Consider the following 21,737-nt stretch of genomic DNA (forward strand, 5'->3'; position numbering starts at 1 on the left):
ATATGTGGTGTTGGTCTACTGCATAAAATTACCCCCAAATACACTTAGGTTTGTGGTTATAATGTGAGAAAACATGGAAAGATGAAGATGAATGAATAATTTTGCAAGGCACTGTATTCACCGGCTGTAGAGCTAACCTGTAGGAAACAGCAAATCTGTTTTGTGAGTTCCAGTAAACTTTCTTCTCCTTGATGCAAGGCACGAGTGATGGCCACGGTCAACCACTCCCGGATGGGCTGAGCATTGCCCTGATAAAACAGGTCTGTGGGAGAGCAACTTTGACCTTCGAGGTTGTGAAGCACCGACTGAGCCAAGAGAATGGAGCTAGAGCTGATGGTGCCATCTGCAGGAAGAGAGAATTTAGCATAGCTTAGAAAATTCCCATGACAAAAAAGAAATGCAGTTCTTTAAAATGTATTCTTCCACTCACCAGGGAGAGGTGGAGCCAGCAGTTGATTAGACAGAAGCTGCAAGTGTTCCAGAGTTATGTCACGAATCGCAGGGATGTGGAAGAGACGAGTGAAAGTGTGGGGATTCTTGGGGGCGAAGATGTTGAGCAGAGCCATACGACAGTATAACCGAGCGAGCGCGCTTTCACATCGAAGGAGTTCCCTAAAGAAAAGCGCCGACACTGATATTAAAGTCAGATCTTTGATTCAGATGCATCACCCTTATTCCCTTTGCATTTATATTACCTATGAATCTGAATGTTACTGCTGTCCCAAGACACCAGGCCGTTAGCCGCAGTTCGTCGAGAACCTGCTGGCGGACGCTCGAGCATCTCAATGGGGTACCAGTATCTGACGAGCACACCTTCACTGCGGAGGTACGTCTCCACCTGTACCAGTTCATTCACCTGAACAAATGCATGAAACACTTTAGTTTACAAATAAATATGTTGTGAGGCTAAAACAAAAAACCCACCACAAATGATTAGACTTACAGAGTCCACATCCAGCACAACCCCGTGCAAACCAAACGTCTTCAACATTCCACGGATAGCAAACTTGGGCAGCGCTGTTCCTCCAGTTGTGCTGTTGGTGTTATTGCTGTCAGGACAGCGGATGACCACAGTCAACCCTTTGTGGATAAAGTATGTTATGATCCATGTTAGTTACATAACATTACAATCATTTACCAAATGTGAGTGACAGTAAGTTCTTCAATACATCTCAAAACAAGCGATGAAGTACTACGAGGATGTTTAGTCCAACTGTGCAATGCTCAAAATCTTTAAATATGTAATGTGGGGGGCGTGCCGTGGTGGCGTAGGGGATAGCGCGACCCATGTTTGGAGGCCTTGAGTCCTCGACGCGGCCGTCGCGGGTTCCACTCCCGGACCCGACGATATTTGCCGCATGTCTTCCCTCCTCGCCTGTCAGCCTACTTTCATATAAGGGACACTAGAGCCCACAAAAGACCCCCTGGAGGGGTAAAAAAAAAAAAAAATTTAAAAATATGTAATGTGGTACCTTTTCGGACTTTGTCAATAGTGAACTTGTTGGCCTCGTCTTTGATATCCTCAATAGTAGGAAGGTAGAGGTCACGAGGAATACCACCATTCTCCTCATACAGGAACTCCACCGTCTGTCTTGCAATGTCAACCATGCCTGTTTCCAGAGAAACGCACAAAAATATTGTCAATTACACAAACAATGTCTAAGGTAGGAGAGAGTAGATATTTAACAAGAACAGCTTCTCATTTTGTGTGTACTTCCTGTCTGCCCTCCTTTTCTCAGGTGGAAAGAATGGTGTTGTGTTTTTGTGTATTTATGTTATTGAAACACAAAAACATACTTTCATTAAACATTATATATTCATATATGTAAAATTAGTTAAACACAATATTGTTTGCATTTTAGTTTGACTTGAAAGAACCTGAACCGTTTAATGTACCTAAAACTAATAACCTTATGGGATTTAAGACAGTGATTTACCTTCAAATTCTCAATTTCTTCATTTCTGTTCAGTAAAATATACATGTATATTTAAAATAGTGCATTCAGTGGTCACGATTTAAGCCATAAGTGCCAATTAAGTTAAACCTCTTTATAATTGTGGCAAATATACATTCAATAGTGTTGTCATTGGACTTTAACTCATATACAAGATGTTACATTTTGTAGTAAAAATCATTTTGATCTTTACCCAGCTGAAGGGCTCCCTTGATTTGATCCAAGCCCGATTTCCTCTCAGCCTCATTACGGAACCTCCTACGAATAGTAGGGAATACCTTCGTCTCCCAAGCCTTCACCAGAAGAGCATAGTGATCCTCCTAAAGTCAAACCCAAATCAAATTTAATACATAAAGAAGAAACAATAAAGGAGAAAAACACAGTATAAAGGTACTGAGGACTAATCTCACTCTGGGAACATCATCATCATCCTCATCATCGCTCTCATCATCAGCAATAGGTGGGGGGTGTGAGTCAGGCCCAGAGGTGAACAGGTTTTCATAGCTCAGCTCCACCTTGTAATGGCACGACAGATCACTGTTGTACTCTGTAAAAATAGAAAAGGTCAAAAGAGAAAACTTGATAATTAGCTGAAGCAACATGTAAACAAAAATGGAAGTCTGTGCGTTTTAGATAAAAAAAAACCTGAAATGATCGCAAGAGACATACGCTGCTGAGGAACTGCAACAGCTGCAATCCGACAAGGGGGACCATGGGAGCCAGAGTCGGAAGTGACACTTGCTCCTGCATCATTATCACTGTCTGAGGCCATGGCAAAGGGAAGTGCTTCAAAATTTGCACTTATTTCCTCTGCTAGGTCTACACATAAGTCAGCTGCATTCCGGTGTGCTTGGCCTTCTGCGTATGCAAAAGGCCGGCTTCCAAAGTTGGCACGGATCTTTGCATTCTGCAAAAAATGGAGAGAAACAAAAATGTATACTGCATATGACCAAACTAGAGAAGCAGCTTTTAATTTAATCTTAGCATAGATTTACCTTCTTCTGAATGTGGACCAGAGGCCACATTCCACCTGCTACATCTTCAAGACTAGGATTTAGCCGCTGACCACAGTAAGTAAAGTAGACTCTTCCTTTAGGGGCCTGGCCAGGAGGGGGCGGTGTGCCCTCAGAGCGCTCCCAGCCAATTCCTGCCACATCGCCTGTATTTACCCAAATTAAAGATTATCATCTACATTACAGCCAAGTCAAAACCACACATTGGGAATGTTTTAACATTTTGCTTGTGAAAAAAATACTTTTGGAAAAGCAATGTTTGCAACTTTATGTCAACTAAACAGAGACTTTAATTCAAACATTATGGGAAACATACTCATTCTCCTATCTTACCAGGAAGTAGGACCACATCAAGTCTGACACTTTTCCACTGTAGCAGACTGGAGCCATTGTAATGCACCGCCCTACCATTACTGATGCATTGCACACAGACAGGAGACAAACACACAGACAAAAACGTTAGTCAGCAATCAAGTCCTACAGAACACCATGTGATAAGAAAAAATTAATAGAAAGCTGCACTTACTTGTGAAACAGACATGTGCCAACAGGGTTGGTCCATGCTCCGTCTCTCTTCTCTGCCTCTGTGGCAAAACCAAAGGACACTATTGGCCCACTGTCCTCCTCAGAGTCTCCATAGGAGACAACTTCTATCTCCCAGTAAAAGGATGGTGCCTACAGCAACAGAAAGAGGAAAAAAAACAATGTTGACATTCTTAACTTGAATTGTAATAAGTAATTTTATCAGTACTTCTGTAATGGCAAAAATAATCGCAAGACAATCTGACTTTACTAAAACATTCGTACCTGAACCGGTACAGGAGAGGTGGCATAGATGAAAGTTCCTCGGGGCAGACCACCTCCGGCGCTTGGATCAGCAAGGAAGGTGACGGAGGTTAGCCGGGAGGAGAACAAGCATGCACGGACCGGAGGAAACACTCTGGACGGACACCAAGTGATCTCCTTGGGCTAGCATAACAAGCAGAATAAGGAAGAAAGGAGCAAAATCTTTTAGGCAGACAAAAACAGAGCTACTAAATCACAAATATAATCCAAACATATGTAATACATGAACAGCAGTACATCATTCACTGTGTTCCTTTTTTTCTCAACAAAAAAGAAAACATAAAATGAATTAAAGTTGTAATAAAACTTTCTTTGACAATAATAAAAGATTTTTCCTCCTGCAGTCATATATATTGTCAATTGTCCAAAAATAACAACAGTGACATGTTACGTGAGAGGTGACATCTTTTATGTGTGCTCTTACTTGTGAAAAAAAAGGTGAAGTAGGAAGTAACTGCCACCTACCTGCCGTCTGTCTGTCTGCAGTGGTGGAGGTGGTGGCCGAGCACAGTCCCGATACAGCATTCTTACTCTCTCGCACTGAGCCTCAACCATACCAAGACGCTCTCCTGCACGAGATTAAAAGAGGCCACCTGTCAGACAAATACAGAGCAGTGCTGAGAAGCGTTCTTTAACATGCTCCTCATATGCTCACCAGGGCTGCACTCCTGGGCAACCAGGTTTAGAACCTCCACAGCAGCTGGACACTGCTGAATGAACTCCTCACAGAAAGAGCTATCCTCCAAGAGCTGTGCCATCACCAGACATGCCCTGGAAAAAAAATAAACTTGTTTAACAGTAATATTTTTCTAAATTTGATATGAAAAATATGACTCCACAAGTAAGTCCACAAGGAGATACATTTTCTTCCATTTAGGATGCTCAGGAGAAAAATCTGGCTGCAGATCCTGCGTCTATCATTCTGCTATAAATTGGAAACGCTTAAGCCAAATACCATCAAATAAGTTTAGTTGTTTTTTTTCTTATGAGCTTTGTTCAAAACTGGAGGTGAGAGGAAAGGTAATAGGAAATAGGGTTTCTCTTAATTCAAGGCAAATTTTACAAAACCCAAAAAACAGAATAAATACAAAATTAAATGTACTTGGATTTACATAAATATTTATAATCCAGATGTTTCAAAAGGTAAACTTTGTTTTTTTATGAAAGTTCTTTGTGTAAATAGTTGGTATCACTCTTTATAAAAAGTCATTTAATTGTTAGATCAATAATAGCTTTTATTAATATATTTTTTTATTGCACAAAAAGCAATAAAAAAGAGTTCTTAAGTGAAGTCAGAGGCATTAATGCCTCAATTACTCAATCACCATTAAAGGTTAAGATTTCAATCTAAACAAAATAGGGTTTTCAAATATCCTCATGATAGTAGGAGCACTTACTTTAGTTCAAATTAAATTGATGTGGTAAATTCCACTAAATAGATGTTGAGTACATTTTATTGCATTTGCAAATTAAATATTTACACAAAAAATATGAAATATTAATATGTAAATATTTCAAAACACAATGCACTCGAGAACCAATCTTACAATGCAAACTTTAAAGGTGAAATGCATGAAATTCAATCAAGTTAAAAAAACAACTTTCTGTCCAATATTTATTTTTTTATGTCTATAATAAACTTTGCAGATTTTGAAAATAGATTATACGTTTCCAAATTCTTACAGAACTCTTTCTGATAGTTAGCAGAGCTCCAGCAGTCACAATTCCCAAAACAAGTCAAATATATCAATCATAGCGCTCCCTAACCTAGTTCTGATTTCAGCCAGCAAGCGCACTGCAGCCATTACTGGGCTGGAGCCATCTCCAGTAGCTGGTAGGGACGTATGAATGGAGAGGCTGCCCTCCTGTGGCAGAAGCATAGACTGCACAGCTTGAACCACCTTTTCTGTAATTGAGAGCTTATAGATGGGAAGAGCCTAATAGAGATCAGAAACGGGAGAAAACAGGATTAAAGATAATCAGGTTTTTATTTTCCATAGTAATAAGAGCTGTAATGTGACTGGAAATCTCACCTCAGATCTGGGAGTGCAGAGGCGTGATATTGGTACTGTAAGGACGTCTGAGGCTTTGCAAGCTCTTCTGTACTCACAGGATGGAAATTTGACAGTAGCAATGCCCTCCTGCTCATTTATGGACATCACTATGCCCACACTACCCAGTACTCCTTTACCTACCACCTGTGAACCAGATGAATGACTGTAACAATGCTGACAATCATATTTGACTATTAACGGTGATATATAATAAGAAGCTGAACAGCACAAGGTATATATAAATAAGAAAAATACTTGTCTTGTTTTACTGACCTGGACTTCAGAACCAATCTTAATTGTCTCCTTGAAGCCCCCAAGTGCGCAAAGAGCAGCAACAGCTTGTCTGCCAATGGCCTGCAGTTTGGCTAGTTTTCTGCCACTGCTGCTACCGTTTTCCAAGATGCTCTCAGCATACTTTCCCAGCTGAGGAATAAACATCAGAGCTCGGGAAAGTACCTAAAAAAAGAGGGCAAATAGCCAAAGCTTTTAACTGACAATTTATTTAGAAATAAAAAGCTTTAAACTGCAATAATCTGTAAAGACCTAGCATTATGTTAGCAGTTGCTGCAAAGAACAGTGTTCAGCACCGCTATAAAGTATAGAAACTGTGAAGTAGAAAATAATTATTATGTCTTACTTTTTCGACGGTGCTTGTCCAGATCTGTGCAGTGTTGGATTCTGGAGCGGTGAGCAGACTGTGCAGCAAGGCAATAACCTCAGCAGCCATACTGTTTGCAACGTGACCGCTGATGAATGGCCGGACTGGGTCAGACCTATTGTGTGGCGATTGTAAAAAGAAATGTTAAACCACAGTCGAAATCTACAATTGTCACAAAGTTGGTATGAATAATATTTCCTGCTTTTGTACATTGTAAAAGGTGAGCTCCTTTGGACATTTCATCACCATATCAAACAAGTAGCACCTGGCCAATTCAGCGTTCCTGTCCCTACAAACAGCGGTCTGTGCCGTTTTCTTCTTGTCACCAGCCGTAATGCCCCCTGCCGTCTCCTGAGCCATCGTCTCCACAGGTGGCCCAACGCTCACTATCAGTCCAGACTGAGCCCACTTGTTGGCCTTCCTCAGGGCAGCCGATGCCTCTTCAGTGATCACCTCACAGCTTCCACTCTACGGCAATAAAAATTGTACAAATACAAGTTTAGAAAGCAACTAGAAAACTTGCTTTGATAGAAGGCATGGGCATATTTTAGGTCTATAAAGTGCTTTGCATAAGTATTCATACCCCTTGTACACATTTAGTCATATTACAATCAAAAACTTCAATGTAGTTTAATGGCAGTTTGTGATAGACCAAAACAATGGAACATTACTGGGAAGTAGAAGGAAAATTATGCATAGTTTTGACCTTTTACAACAAATAAAAACTATTAAAAGTGTGGCTTACATTTGTATTCAGCCCTCTTCACTCTAAAACCCCTTAATAAAATCCAGTGCAAGCCTCTAAGCACCACCTGTTTGTAATATACTCTCGGAATAAGTCCATCTGTCTTGTTAATGCCCAAAATGTTTGCTAGAGAACATTTGTAAAACATTGCATCAGAAGGACCAAGGAATATAGCAGATTGGTCAAGGATAAAGAGTGTGTGAGGGCAGGTGGGCTAAAAGCAGGCTTATGTTATAAATCAATATCCCAACCTTTCAGCGTCTCATGGAACAACTTTTAAACGTCTAAAAATGGAAAAGCATGGCACAATGGTGATCCTACCAGGACAGTGCTTTCAATCTAAATTGACAAGCCAGACAGGGAAGCGGAGCATTAAATAATAAAAAATTCCAGTGTTCCTTTTTCAATAATAACGCAGCACATCACCTTTATAACACCATCACCAAGGAAACACCATGGAATTGTGGTGGCAGTATGGTGATACCTCTCTTCATCATGAAAGTTGTCCAAGTTGAAGGGATGCATTTATGTTTGTGGTTATAAAATGGCAACGTGAAAACTTATACTTTAGCAAGGAATGTTTTTTTAATGCTTACAGCAACTAATTTTATTTTACACAAATAAAAAGTCTTGCCTTTGTCATGTCTCTGTCCATCTTTACCACCTTTTCCATGTTTGCCCCAGTGCCCAGTCGAAAAGGTCGCCCCTCAGAGCTGCTGCATTTTGGAGCAAGTGGAAGAATATTTAAGTCAGAAAAACATAAAAATTTTGCCAACAAAAATCTAAATTGATCAATGACGAGAAATAGTACCTAAGAAGTGGCTGTAAAACCTCATGGGATGACTGATCCTCTCTTTTGTGGATAAAAATTGACAGCTTGCCATCAACTGCTTCTGCTTCCTCCCCGATATCCTCCGTCTTGAGAGCTCCTTTGGAGCTGGCCCGGGATAGACTGGTGTCTGGCTCGGAGGAGCTGGGAGAAAGGAGGGTCTGACACCCTTTAATGTGAAAGGAAAAAGTAACATCATGATTACCTTTAAATCTTTTTAAGAAAAGGGAGGCGCACATATCGTAAGTTCTTCTTGGCTGAAGACACAAACCTGGCACTACATAGTCTGCCAGCTTAGCCAGAAGCAAAGCAGCAATACGTGATGCTGGGTCACTGGCATCCTGCTGCTCTGCGTCTAGAGTGTTGATTGAGTAACTCCATGAGGGCAAAGCCACGTTACCACAGTCCTCAACACTCATGAGAGGCAGTGCAGCTCGGCATAACTGCAAGATGATAAGAACTAGCTTTGGAGAGGGTCTCTGGTCAAGCAGCAAGGACAAGAGCTTAGAAACACAGGCAGGTTGACTCAGGATGGCTTTCCCTATGTGGCTCCTGGGATGAAAAACAAAGGAACTCATAAGTATACAGAAGGAATACATAATAACATAGATATGCAAGGAGTGCTTTATCTCTACCTGGAAAGATCATTGAGCAGACTGAGTACATCCTGTAGAGCGTCATTGCCAGCTGCCTGATTTCCACAGCACTCTGTTGCTCTGGCTAGGTGATTGGTCAGCAGGCTGGAAACCTGCCTTGCCAGGCCAGAATGAACTGCATCTGTTGAACCTCCTTTAAAAGACAAAACCAAGTAAGGTGACCAATAATAAATAACATAACACAATAAAATATATTTTACTTGAGAGCAGACCACAAACCTTCCACTTTCTCCCACTCGATGCACCGGTTGGCCAGTACCTGAAATGCAGCCCAAGCCATTGTGGCCACCTTCTGCTTTTTGGTCTGCTTCTCATTTGAGCTGCATTCTCTCTGACCACTCAGACTGCAAAGTCTATCCATGAGCTGGACAAGTCCACTTCGAACAAGGCACTGCTCCTCACTCCTACAGAGACAGATCAGATAAGTTAATCTGACTTGTTGTACCGAGTGACGTTTTGCCAGACTGATCCTTCAAATTTGATTGACTTGCCTGGTGTAGGGGATTGTGCAAAGCAAGCCAATACTGTTGGCACAAGCAATAGGGTAGCGAGCACATAGTGACACTACAGAGGTCATGGTCTCTCCGAAAGCTTCCTGAACCTGCTCAACCATTCCACCACAGGTCAGCTCCTCAATCCTGAACAAATGATAGACAAACAGATATTTGGAGAAACACATGTTTTTGTGCACACTCCTAGAAAATAATATTAAGCTTGGCATCTTTTCTTACCTTGGACCACCTTGTAGTACCATAGTAACAGGTCCCACCAGATGTGTTACCCCACCCACTCTGACTGCAGCAGTTAGCAGTTCTCTCATATGAACAAGTGCCTGCTTCCGCGTGCTGCCTCGTCTCCAGCGTGTCTGTGCAGCTGACAGGAAACTGCTGCTTGACACCTACACAACCGGACAGCAGAAACCAGAATTCACTATATGAATTTCTCACTTAGAGGGCGTAACAAATACTTCCAACAAAGAGGCAGGCAATAATAATGTCTCCAAAACTTACAGCCTGATCAGGTGTGGTTCCAATGAAAGCAAACAGCTGTCCCAGCAGCACACTGTATGTTGGCTTGTCTCTGCCATCCTCAATGGCCAGAGACTGCAGCAGGGTGAATGAGCTGCTGCGATGACTGGTTGGGTGGTGTCGCCTTCTAAAAATAAGTAGAGTAAAGCATTCAACTTGCAGTCCTAGTGGTACTTTATGTCTAATCTAATTACCAATAACTAAATACCTTTGTGGAGCATGTGTAAACTCTAAATCTTGGTTGGCAATCATCTCCAGGTCAGAGGGTGCAGACATGCTGCGTAAGAAGACTGGCTGCTTGACCAAGGGGATCACTGTCTTGGCATCCGACACTGACTTGGAGGCTGTCACAAACAAAACGCAAACGAGAAATAAAAAACTTAGTTTGAGAAATATGTTGCTTGATTGAAGAAAATGTCGGTAATTGCTTTTCCGTAAATATATAATTTTTTTTTTTTTATTAAATGGGTAAATACCTGGACCTGGTGTCCCAGCTGGTGTGGTGGTTAGGCTTCTGCAGTGTGGAGCGATGGTAACGTGGAGAAGAAGCTCAGAGCGGTTCATCAAACTTTTTACAAGCATTTTGGTTTTAGCCAGTGGGATGATGCCTCTGATGACTGTGGTGTTTACTTCCTGGAAGAACTTCTCCCTGTTTAAAAATACATGAAAAGTTAGTGACGACTGCCAAAACTGCCATTCTAAAATGACCATTATTTTAATGTATCCGATAAATATGCATTAAAAAATAAATGTGAAACTCATTGGGATTTTTTCTCATTGTGTGTTGAAATGAGATGCAAAAGTTTCAGTATTTCTCAAGACATTTAAAGGTTAATTTGCTTAAGTACACCATAACACAATATTATATTCTTAACAGCTGTAATATAATGTAGTATAACATTATATTATTAACAGCTATTTTGGTATTTAGTAGGATAAATGTACCCTAATACCACGTCTGTCGATCATACCGCACAGTAAGCCCACTTCAGAGCACTCATCATGACTAGAACACTGTTAACCCTGCCAATAATTGTAAATACTTTTAACAACATTCCAATAAGTTGGCTTTTCTTTTATGCATAAGTGTAAAGTTAATGCAGTGAGAAAAACTGTTTTTAAAAAATAAAAGGCAACATAGAACAAATTATACAATATCAAAACTACATTTCAACATTACGAATGTAGGAATTAAAATAAAATATATTTATTCTAAAGATAGAGCTAAGGAAACCAGCTTGACACAACTGTTTTGACCCAGGTTGTCATTTAGGAGTTCGCATGTGTTGTACATGAAAAGGTTAAAGCATTTTAAAAGCACCAGTTCCAGGTACCTACCTCAGTGCTAGAACAACATTCTCTAAATCACTGAAATCGAATGGAACCTCCTTCAGGGAACAGAGTAATTCCAGTTCCTTCATTTTGTTCTGGCAAGAAAAAAAAAACTATTTCAATGACAATAAAACAACTATGGTGTTTTCTATTTCATAATCTCTTGAATAATAATGTAGACAGGACAGATGAATGATACCTCAAAGAAGTGATAGTCGTGAAAAAAAGGAGTGTTGTTCTCCAGTTTTCCTTGCTGAGCCTCTTCTACCTCATTTTGCCACTTCTGTTCCAATTCTGCAACACTCTGAAAGCAAAGCAGGACATAAGAAAATATTTAAATATTTGAGGATTTTCTCAAAAATACAGTGAATGATTTCAATTTATAAGCTCACTTGCAGCTGACGCTCCATTGCATTGATCTTTTTAAATGTCTCAGCCATAATCTTGCAGACTAGGTCATATTCCTCTGTGTGATCTTCTCTGTACTGATAGTTCACAAGTGACTGGAGAGCATCCACCAGACTCAGATGTTTAATGACACAGGATACAATAACCTCTTCTAAGACGTCTGGACGGATCACCTCCCTGACGTAAAACAACATGGAGAAAAAAAACTGTGTTTAGAAAAAAATGCTTTGATAATGAAAGAAAATTATTGCCGCTCATTACTAATCTAAGGCAATACGTTCTTTCCATGTGATGAAACGATTCCCTTACTTGATGCTGGGGCGGAACTGTGGTCGAGCCCTTCCAGACACTTCCCTCAGCCTGCTCATGATGCCTGGAGGAAGGCGGATACGGGGCAGGTCAAAGTAGGACCCGGGCATGAGGCCCGGAGGCGGGATGAGAACATCAGAGGGGTAGGTAAACTCCCGGTCCTCCTCAATAGTGAGTGGCAGTGGTGAGGGGCTGGGCGTGAGAGCTGGAGAAATGGCCCCATTTGCTTCCACCTGCCATTGGCATCTAAAATAAAACAAGAAAAGTCTGTAAGTAACGCATATCTCCACCAAACATTCTTTTGCAGTATTACTTCAATTGATAAATGCAGGACATTTTTTAGAAACATTTCTGAGTAGCTGCATCACCTTTGCAAAAGCTTTGAGCACAACAAATCTTGGCAGGCTTCTTCTTCTCTCGTCACTTCTGGCCCGTTGTAAAGAATGCGGAGCATTGAGCAGGCCAGCACTGACAGACCCAGTGCAAGATCTGCAAGAAATGGGAGGCCTCCAGAGACATCCTCAGAGGACTCCTGTTGAACAAGAACAAACGGTGTGCTCAGGGGTGACATTCGCACTACCAGTGTGAATAATCAGCTGGGAATATGGAGGATTAATAAGTACTTCCACTTGTTACCTGAGCTCTGACTGTACAGGCGAACCCCCACATGGCTTTATCAGGAGTGTTGTGTTCACGGCCACTTCTCATTTCAAAGGAAAATGTAACAGTATCGCCTTCAACCTGAATAGGATAAACAGAAAAAAATACAAATTATTAAAACACTACGGCTAATACAGGCTCACTATGTAGCTGTGATTCAGATCCCAGATTACCTTTACAAGGTCTTTAGGCCAACCTGTTCCTAAGACACTGCGACTTCCATACCCCAGAGTGTTTCCTCCATACTCTGTTACTTTACGACTGTTTGTGTTGGGACCAGCATAGATAACCAGCTAAAATATACAACATACTGAATGTGTAAACAGACTACTGTTACAATATGTGCAGAAGTCTCAAAGAATAAGGATTACTTATACTTACAGTTGTCACCTTGTTATTAGGTAAGTTATTACCTTGTCATAGTCATACTGCGAGGAGCAGCGGGCATCGAAGCGCAAGTACAGGCAACGAGCTCCCGGGATGTGTACCGTCTCCTTGAACTTGTAATTATCCCTCACAGGGTGCATCGTCTCGACCGTTTTCCCAGCAGCCCACGGAGCAGGGATCTTCAGTCCAGTCAAGAACCCGGCCTCTTCTCGTTCATCAAGAATTCTTATTTGAATGACACAAATAATCAAGAGTGTTCAGAAAGCTTTATGATATAAACTGGTCATATCATTTAGTTAAAGTGGATGGCAAAAGCATTCATCCTTCTTGAATGTTTTGCCATGTTGAAAGATTACAACCACAACCCTACATGTATTTTTGTGGGAGCTTATGTGGCAACCCAACATAAATGATTACTTATGAAGTGGAGAAAAAATAAATCAAACATGGTTTTCAAACTCAAAAATTTCACAAACAAAAAAAATCTACACTATAGAGTCTTTGTATTCATACATTTTGAGTACGTATAGTCACGTTTTGCTTACGTTACATTTGCTTGAAGTATGTTTCTACCAGCTTTTTACTGAAGTTTTACCCATTCTTGTATTCAGATGATCATTTTATAATAATTCAAATGATCCAAAATTAGTGAGAGTCCTTCTTCCTTTTCACCACAGCTCATAACAAAGTAGAACTTTCTTTCAACAATTTATTTTTTTCTTGAAACACTTTCATAATGGCCAGATTTGTGGAGTATTTGGCTATCCTGTCAACACATTTATTAATTAGGTAACTTCTAAAGATAACTGATTATTCTGGAGAGAAAATACAAATCCATACTTTGTTGAAAACCAGGTTTTATTTTCTTTTGATTTCATGATTATGCACCACTTTGTGTTGGCATATCACCTAAAATCCTATTAAAATATTTTGACATTTGTGGCTGTAATGAAATACAATAAAAAGAGGTTCGAGGGTTATGAATACATTTGATGTAATATTTACAGAAAAACAATGTAATGTTAATTATTTTAATAATAGTTCCACTTTGGAAAACTCACTTGTCATCAGCAGTACATGCCTTAGCTCCCTGCCCAAGAGAGCCACCGACAGGTAGAGGATCCTCAGTGAAAAGGAGAGACTGAGTCTTAAGCAACAAGGCAGTCTAAATAAATTGAAATAAATAAATTAGCATTTCTCTTACCTTTCATCATATATAATAAAATATTTCTAGAAGACTGGCCATACTGACCTGGCTGGTATAAAGCACTAGCTGCACCAACTGGGGCATGAGGGCATCAGCAAGGGTGAGAGTCTGCAAGGTGGGATGCATCAGAGAGGTGAGTAACACTGGTAAAAGGTGCCCAAGCATGGTTGCCTTGGTCACCTGCTCCAATCCCTTCAACCTGAACAAGGAAGGGAAAGAAGGGAAAATGTAATCACATAAAAAAGGTAAAAAGATATATATTTTCCAAAAAGTCTCCCAAAGGTATTTTTATAACTTGCTATGACAGATAATTTATCAAGTATGGCTTGTTTAGAAAAGAAATAACACCTTGACTCAATGTTTTACTAAAATGTGTTTTATGATAAAATGGCTAAACAAAAAGGTGGAGAGATAAAGTGTGCTAATCTTTCCACACTACAAAAATTAAGGTACACTGGGAAACTGACTTTTGACCAGTGATTTGTATGTCAGAAATTGAAACGTCTGCTCATTTTCCACTGAAAACAACATTCTTCTGTGTGGAAGCTGTTACTTTAGTAAAATGTTTCAGTGTTAGCTGTTTTCCATTCCACTCAACCTTATTTAATAATGACTGATATTTCTCCCACATAGCTAAGTGTTGACTATGCTCCTAATATAAATAATTTATGACTGCACACAACAGAAAGGCTACTTTGAACACTGTTCTTATCTCTTCCTATAATATTCCTACAAGAGAAATAAGTAAATCTGTACTGGCCAAAAAATTCTGATAAGTACAAGTCTATACAGTTGAAAAAGATGCAGATAAAAACTCACCTGGTCTCTCTGTCAGAGATGTCACTGTTAATCAGAGCAGTGGTCACCTGCTGCAGGGTCTCCAATACTTCATCACAACCCACCAGGATTTTGGTTGCTAGAGACAAGATGCTGCTCTGCAGCTCCTGAGGACAACACAGAATAGGCCCAAACTTACGTAACACTGCCTCAACATTTTTTAATAAACCACAAAACCCTATTTCATCCATTTTTGTTTATTTATCCATATTGGAATTTTTCCCCCAATACTACACCTCTATCAACTCCTTTGAACCCCTGAATTCTGCTTTTAAGGTAGAAGGCATGCACAGCTGGAATCACCAAAACACCATTATTTGTAGAAAAGGTCATTTGAGTCAAAATGTAGCTTACATTGAATACCATGAAATGCTACATTAAACATGTGCACTGCACAACCTTTTAAGTAGCATCCATACCAAGTTTAATCTTCCACTGCATTATGTCATTGCTTGATTTCTCAAAGACACACACAAAGATTGAACAGTGGTAGGGGTAGTTAAAGGGGATGTTTACCTGTACCTTCATTGTTTCCCCTTGCAGGGAGCTATCACTGTCATCACTTTCATCTGGACGGATAAGAATGGTGTTACTGAGGAGGTGATTTTGAACAGCCATGAGGTAGCGCAAACAAGGTGACACCACCTTAAAAAAAAAGAGAAGAGTGAAAACCATCGGTAGGTTGTGCTCCCCTGTAAACTTGAACAGAATGCGATTTGTCTGCATAGTTGATATTTAAGAGCTGCTGAACAGATTTTTCATACTGGTACAGTGGAGAGAAGCTTCTGGAAGTCATCTCTGGCAACAGTCTGACATTTAGTGATGAGGAGGCAGGATTCGCGGACAACTGTCTTGAGGACATAATGCAGAAGCTCATCGTTTAGTCTGAAAAACACAAGTAATTGACACATTTTGAAAGAGAAGATTTCTCTGAGAACAGAAATGTAACTTGTAACTAAACTAAAAGTGCATTTTGTTGAGTAGGTGCCATCATTTACCTGTAGTGGTCATCATCTTCACTCCCAAACCTATTCTTCTGTAGTTGTTCAGCCAAGTTGGTAAGAATTACATCACGAAGTTGAGACAAGCCACTGTTTCTTTCACCTGAGTATTCCCCATAAAAAATGAAACTTGATGCCATCATACACCATTAAAACCACTACTTAATTATTTATTTTTTCCAAAAAAAACAGTCACCTTCAGTTAAAACGAGTTTCAGTAGTTTATTCAGTTCCGTCTCTCCTTGATACAAAGTGTTCAGGCCTGAGCTACATATGCAGAAAACAAGTAGAAGGGTTAGAGAAAAAGATGACAATAATCATTGAAATTAGGTATGTGTGACATACCTGATAGCCAAACACACTTCTCTCTGTATCTCAGTTCCTATCTGATCCACTGGAGCCATCAGCAACTGCCACAGGAGAAGGCCAGATCGACGAACGCTCTCTCTATCCTGCTCCGACTGGGGATTGAAAAACCTGAAAACCACCTAGATAAGACAACCAAACAGATAAATGGCTCAAAAACAAAGAACTGGCAGTCCTCTTATCTGTTATGTAATGAAAATGTACAGTCATTGTCCGTGGCGTACCTGGAACACTACCAAAATGCAGCGGATAATGCAGGTATCTCCATTGACCATGGCCTTCTCCATAATGTCACAGATGCTGCCAAAGTGACGGGCTTCGATGGGATGCTGTTTACCCAGCAGGGCTTCCAGGGGCAGACTGTTGCTGCTGGCTGCCAGCAGGTTCAGCTGGTGAATACACATAGCACCTACATGATGAAGTAGCTGGTTGATCACTTCCCCAGTGGGCACCGTTTCCTCTGTCAAAAACAAATTTCGCCATTGAACACAATTCTGAACTAGTTTCGTAAAGATGATGTACTATCGGTTCTTGCTGCGTCTACCTTTGGGTTCCTTGATGACATGGCTAACACCGAGCCTATGGCACACATGATGAAAGGCTTGGTTCCCAGGATTGCACCACTGATCGACATAGTCACTGGAGCATGTCCAGATCAAGTTGTTCAATGCATCATAGCATGCACCTTTAAAACAAAGCATCAGAGAAACCGATGTAATGACACACTAATGTAGCAACTTAACTCATGAATGGGATCGTTTGAACCCACCTAGCCCTGCTACCTGGGCTCCCCTGCCAAGAGAACTGCCAGGAGCATCAATGAGGTCAGCGCGGCTGCTGAATTGGCCATCAGCCAAGTTGAAGACCAGGCTGGAGGCTAAAACTAAAATGAAAAACAGAACATGTCATCCTAACTAACAACAATTTAAGCAAGCTAGTGTTTACGGTCACATGTACAAGCAGCAGCAAAGCTTAAAAGTACTCCAAAAGCCAATCAAGCATAACATTATGAAAACCTGCCTAGGAGTGTGTTGGTCCCCTTTTGCCATCAAAAAACCTGAAATACAGTCTCCACTAGACCACTGAATGTGTGCTCTGCTGTCTGGAACCAAGATACTAGGAGTGGGTTATTCAATTCCTGTAAGTTAACAGTAAGCAAATATCGCAAACTTGTTGCTGAGTAAAAAAGCATTTCTGAATATTTCTTGCCTTCCTGCAGGACCTATCATTCTGCAACCGGGCTACAAAAATCCGAGGATACCACTACTATGAAAGGGTGTACATGACCTGCAGCTGTAGTTAGGTAGGCAGTGCATTTCAAAGTAACATGGACTGCAGGATCTAAGTTTCAACAGCAGAACTTTCTCCAAAGAATTACACCGCCTTGTTCCCATGGTGTATTGTCAAGTCATGAGTACCTCAGGTAAGCAACTAACATTTTGTGTAATGTGTGTGTGTAATGTGTCCCACCCAATGATGTATTATCCACTTTGTGTATCAGTGGTAATAACATTATGCCTGATTAGTATTTGTGTAAATGTTTGAATTTAATAATATATATTGAAAAAAACTTTAAAAAGTATCTTTGCAATTCTAAAAAAAAACTCAAATTGATTTTTTGTGCTTACTTTTTAGAGAAGACAGGCTGCTGGTGCCTCCGAATAGGGAACGAGTGGCAGAACTCCCAGACACACCGGGAGGAGAAACAAGCATTACTAGGTAGGTGCCACACACATACATTGGGGTCTTTCTCAGCGTCTTCAGAGGGAGGCCACAACTAGTGTTTACAGCTGCAGAAGAATTAGATGCCAATGTGTCACAGCAAATAAAAAAAATATAAAAACTAAATGTTACATCATTTGTTATGTATTAGACAACTGTAGTAGATTATCTGTTATTACCAGACTGTTCCTCTTTGACAGTGTTGGTGATTGCAGAGCCTGTGAGAGCAGCCAGTGTGGCAGAATGGGAGGCCCGGAAGCGTGACATTCGACTCAAGAGAAGTTCATTCAAGCACTTGGAAGACTCGCCCTCTTTGCGAGTTAGAATAACTCTCTCTTGCAGGATGTCTGCAACACACAACCCTGTCTGTGTCTGTGCCATGGAGAGGATAAAAAACACCAACATGAATTGAAGAAGAAAAAAACCCGAAACAGCTCAGATTTTACTGCAGGGTATGTAGACCTCACCGACAGATGAAAAACATCCATGAAGACAGAGTGGCCTTTCTGTGTCTTTTCGTTGAGACTTGCTGGGGACCAGACCCAGTACAGATAAGTTCCATCTGAGCAGAGATGCAGCGTGGTCATGCTGCTGCCCACAGGGAAGTGATGGGCTGGCATGGGCACAATCTGGCACACCTGAATACATAACAAAAAAAACAATAGAATGGTATCAGATACATCCAGGATTTTCTATTTTTTATACTACTCTCCATCTTTTATCTTCAGCATGGTCATTCACAAAATACATTCATGGCAAACAGATACTGTAAATTATATTAATATGTTGTTACTACTGCAAAACAAAACATTAAAATTACAGTATGTGTTCAACACATTTAGAAATTTGCTTAGCAATAAACTGAAAGTAGGCAGTACCTGTAGAGTGAAGGGATCAACAACCTGGCACAGCTGATGAGGCTTGGCATCAAAGGAAGAAGGACGGTGGAGGAGACGACCGCTGCTGAACACAACCCAGCCAGGCTCCAACTCTTCATTTCGACAATACACAAAACCCCTGCGCAAACATGTTACTATTTCTACTACTATTTTACCATACTGATACAATATTTGAGTAAGTTGAAAAATCTTAATACACGTGATATACACGCGATAACAAAACTAAAGATTTTAGAGTTTTTTTGGAACTTTAGGGGCCTTTAGTGACAGCTAAAAGAAAGGAAATGGGCAGAAAGAGAACACATGCAACAATGGTTTAAGGGTCAGAAATCAAACCCAGGACGGATACTTCGAGGACCAAAGCCTTTTAATGTCGGACACCCACTCTACCGCTACACTGTGAAGCAAATCCTGAACATTTATTACTGCACATTTAGTGATTTTTTTTGTTTTTAGTATGTTTTTGCTTTGCAAAAACCCATCTAGAAAAACAGAAGTATAGGATGGCTTTACAGTTTTAAAATTAAACTATCTTGTCTTTGTTTTTTTCCCCCCATTTTTTGCCGCAAATAAAATGAGTTTATCTTCATCGCTACCACATCATTGCCCTCACATCCTTCAAATGTGAGAGTATTTTTGTCACAGTGGCAAGTGCCATTTAAGTCTCCTGCATCAGTCTATTTACTGTTATTACTTTCAGAGAACTAATAATTCTACATTCAGTCAGGCACAGCACACTTTTAATTTAGTTTATTCTTTGCGGTTTGGTGTAAATGACAGCAGAGTTAACTCAAAAATAAAAACTGAAAATATTGGTGTCTCTGCAATGACTGGCAACTTGTGACCCTACTTTTAACCTGCTGATAGCTGTGATAGATCCCAGCAAAAGCTCTCAACAAAATGAAATTGGTACCGAAAATGAACAAATAAGTCACTAAAATTCAGTTTAAAGATTTACTTCACATTTTATTTATGTGTACAGTCAATGTGACTAATTTGACAGACAACCACTTCATTTAATAAGAACCAATTGTGACGAGGCATCGACTGTGCTCTTGAGAAAAGTGTCAATGAGCTATCTGTCATGCTGTATCATGCTGGTAACAGCTACAATAGACGAGTGAACAGCATGAGTTGATAATTGTCAGCCCTGCTGCAAGACTGCGGCAATGAAGTTTATTGCAATTATTCCCTACTGTGAGGTTTAAAGCGAACATTGTGGCCTTGTCTCTTTGCATCTCAAGTTAGTTTTCTCAGATTGAACCAATCAACAACTTGATTCTGTATTTCCAGAATAATATTAGATTACTTGCTTGTTTTATGCTTCCCCAATATTTTGGCTGGAAGTTTGCTAACGGCTCTTTGAGTTCCAAACACATACCAGAGAAAAGAAGTCTTAACTTGCTATAACAGCAAGCTCATTCAAATTAATTAACTTTTTTTTACCACTCCAGGGGGTCTTTTGTGGGCTCTAGTGTCCCTTATATGAAAGTAGGCTGACAAAAAGAGGGGATAGAGAGGGTGCAGTCGAACCCGCGACGGCCACGTCGAGGACTCAAGGCCTCCAAACATGGGTCGCGTTATACCCTACGCCACCACGGCACGCCCCAAAATTAATTAACTTTTGACTGTGAATTTACATAGGGATCTATAAAACATCCAGGCCACATCACTGCCTTCAGTGGTGGATAAGTGAATAGGTTGCTGTAGATGAAAATATGCAGTGGAATGAGTGTCACATTACCTCAATGTTCCATGTAAACCAGAGCCAAGCTTGCTTAGTCCTCTCCCAGAAGAATTAGTGGTATACAGATATAGACCATCTGTGGCTAGACAGCGCCCTAGGTCTGTGTCTGCAAGACAAGAGGAAAGCAACGGGAATGAAAAGGGGCGTTATTGTTCAAACCGTGCATATATCACAAATATACAATACAGACTGCATTTTAAAATATGTATTTTTTTTTAAAATAATACTAAAAACCTGAAAACTGATGAACTATGAAATTAGCAGCTCTTTTTCACACATATTAGGTAATGTTACCTCTGGTTCTAATGCAAAAAAATCATTATCAATCACAGAATGGCTTCCTAAGGCCATTATAGGGATTTCACCATATTTTCAGTACTGCAGAGAAGAACAGTTCTTATAACAACCATGTTGTAAAGACAGTTCAACTTTTGATTTATCCAGAAAGAAAGAAAAAAAAACATTCTACAGTATATGAGGAGAAATTTTAATTGGCTACCATCTGTATCGGCAGACCAAAAATTCAAAAGTACAAGGGGCCAGAAAATGGCCACAAAATTATATTTACCTTTACTTTCTGCTCCTCCAGTGGAATTGTCAGGAGTGGGCAGCATGTCCTCAAAGCCCCAAGACACACTGTGCTTACCCCCTAAGAGGCAGGATGGGGACCCCGGGCCTCCTTCAAGGAGCAAAAGTCTTGTGCAGGACAGGTTATGCAGTGGTTACATTTTGATAAATTAATCAATTTTTTCAGATAATCTAAATGGCTTCCCCCTACCTGTAAAGGACATCTGACACAGGAAGATGGCCCAGGTCTGTTTGTTTTTGCAGCAGATGAACTGTGTGAATGAAGGTCTTCAAAGAGCCCCTACAAGGCAGTTTGATATAAATATCAGGACCCAACATGAAACACAAGGGAATGAGCAATGAATAATACTTTTCAATCCTTTGTATGTCTTGTTTTATTTAGTATTTTTTCCAATATAGAAAAGATATTATAGTCCACTATGAATCTCATCAGTGCTGAATGTGTAAACCTGCTTTATTATTTGTGATTAACAATAACTACACAAACCTA

At 40.3% G+C, this 21,737-nt stretch overlaps 1 protein-coding gene across 2 annotated transcripts in view; it reads right to left on the minus strand.

Annotated features, from left to right (window-relative positions):
* Positions 1 to 21,737, minus strand: part of hectd4 (HECT domain E3 ubiquitin protein ligase 4) — a 38,908-nt gene that overhangs the window by 11,611 nt on the left and 5,560 nt on the right. Inside the window, exons 3-57 of one of the 2 annotated variants that reach the window (XM_032577658.1) lie at positions 21,438 to 21,527; positions 21,228 to 21,355; positions 20,657 to 20,765; positions 18,892 to 19,030; positions 18,481 to 18,651; positions 18,193 to 18,385; positions 17,920 to 18,081; positions 17,061 to 17,174; positions 16,836 to 16,976; positions 16,516 to 16,751; positions 16,271 to 16,413; positions 16,122 to 16,192; positions 15,923 to 16,028; positions 15,689 to 15,809; positions 15,447 to 15,569; positions 14,907 to 15,031; positions 14,133 to 14,286; positions 13,942 to 14,045; positions 12,907 to 13,105; positions 12,667 to 12,786; positions 12,470 to 12,574; positions 12,202 to 12,365; positions 11,834 to 12,079; positions 11,509 to 11,701; positions 11,316 to 11,420; positions 11,123 to 11,211; positions 10,261 to 10,433; positions 9,993 to 10,128; positions 9,767 to 9,911; positions 9,488 to 9,654; positions 9,248 to 9,394; positions 8,976 to 9,160; positions 8,736 to 8,889; positions 8,372 to 8,652; positions 8,083 to 8,269; positions 7,906 to 7,987; positions 6,792 to 6,994; positions 6,506 to 6,641; positions 6,142 to 6,324; positions 5,848 to 6,012; positions 5,582 to 5,751; positions 4,470 to 4,585; positions 4,280 to 4,383; positions 3,776 to 3,937; positions 3,495 to 3,643; positions 3,302 to 3,381; positions 2,951 to 3,114; positions 2,625 to 2,862; positions 2,366 to 2,502; positions 2,149 to 2,275; positions 1,473 to 1,610; positions 944 to 1,080; positions 696 to 856; positions 431 to 612; positions 138 to 343 (exon numbers count right to left, since the gene is read on the minus strand). In XM_032577658.1, the coding sequence (XP_032433549.1) occupies positions 138 to 343; positions 431 to 612; positions 696 to 856; positions 944 to 1,080; positions 1,473 to 1,610; positions 2,149 to 2,275; positions 2,366 to 2,502; positions 2,625 to 2,862; positions 2,951 to 3,114; positions 3,302 to 3,381; positions 3,495 to 3,643; positions 3,776 to 3,937; positions 4,280 to 4,383; positions 4,470 to 4,585; positions 5,582 to 5,751; positions 5,848 to 6,012; positions 6,142 to 6,324; positions 6,506 to 6,641; positions 6,792 to 6,994; positions 7,906 to 7,987; positions 8,083 to 8,269; positions 8,372 to 8,652; positions 8,736 to 8,889; positions 8,976 to 9,160; positions 9,248 to 9,394; positions 9,488 to 9,654; positions 9,767 to 9,911; positions 9,993 to 10,128; positions 10,261 to 10,433; positions 11,123 to 11,211; positions 11,316 to 11,420; positions 11,509 to 11,701; positions 11,834 to 12,079; positions 12,202 to 12,365; positions 12,470 to 12,574; positions 12,667 to 12,786; positions 12,907 to 13,105; positions 13,942 to 14,045; positions 14,133 to 14,286; positions 14,907 to 15,031; positions 15,447 to 15,569; positions 15,689 to 15,809; positions 15,923 to 16,028; positions 16,122 to 16,192; positions 16,271 to 16,413; positions 16,516 to 16,751; positions 16,836 to 16,976; positions 17,061 to 17,174; positions 17,920 to 18,081; positions 18,193 to 18,385; positions 18,481 to 18,651; positions 18,892 to 19,030; positions 20,657 to 20,765; positions 21,228 to 21,355; positions 21,438 to 21,527 (8,266 nt within the window). Of the gene's footprint in view, positions 1 to 137; positions 344 to 430; positions 613 to 695; positions 857 to 943; positions 1,081 to 1,472; positions 1,611 to 2,148; positions 2,276 to 2,365; positions 2,503 to 2,624; positions 2,863 to 2,950; positions 3,115 to 3,301; positions 3,382 to 3,494; positions 3,644 to 3,775; positions 3,938 to 4,279; positions 4,384 to 4,469; positions 4,586 to 5,581; positions 5,752 to 5,847; positions 6,013 to 6,141; positions 6,325 to 6,505; positions 6,642 to 6,791; positions 6,995 to 7,905; positions 7,988 to 8,082; positions 8,270 to 8,371; positions 8,653 to 8,735; positions 8,890 to 8,975; positions 9,161 to 9,247; positions 9,395 to 9,487; positions 9,655 to 9,766; positions 9,912 to 9,992; positions 10,129 to 10,260; positions 10,434 to 11,122; positions 11,212 to 11,315; positions 11,421 to 11,508; positions 11,702 to 11,833; positions 12,080 to 12,201; positions 12,366 to 12,469; positions 12,575 to 12,666; positions 12,787 to 12,906; positions 13,106 to 13,941; positions 14,046 to 14,132; positions 14,287 to 14,906; positions 15,032 to 15,440; positions 15,570 to 15,688; positions 15,810 to 15,922; positions 16,029 to 16,121; positions 16,193 to 16,270; positions 16,414 to 16,515; positions 16,752 to 16,835; positions 16,977 to 17,060; positions 17,175 to 17,919; positions 18,082 to 18,192; positions 18,386 to 18,480; positions 18,652 to 18,891; positions 19,031 to 20,656; positions 20,766 to 21,227; positions 21,356 to 21,437; positions 21,528 to 21,737 lie in introns of both variants that reach the window. The other variant, XM_032577657.1, reaches the window with a different exon arrangement.

Source organism: Xiphophorus hellerii, chromosome 12 (assembly GCF_003331165.1).
Source record: "Xiphophorus hellerii strain 12219 chromosome 12, Xiphophorus_hellerii-4.1, whole genome shotgun sequence".
Classification (NCBI taxonomy): Eukaryota; Metazoa; Chordata; class Actinopteri; order Cyprinodontiformes; family Poeciliidae; genus Xiphophorus; species Xiphophorus hellerii.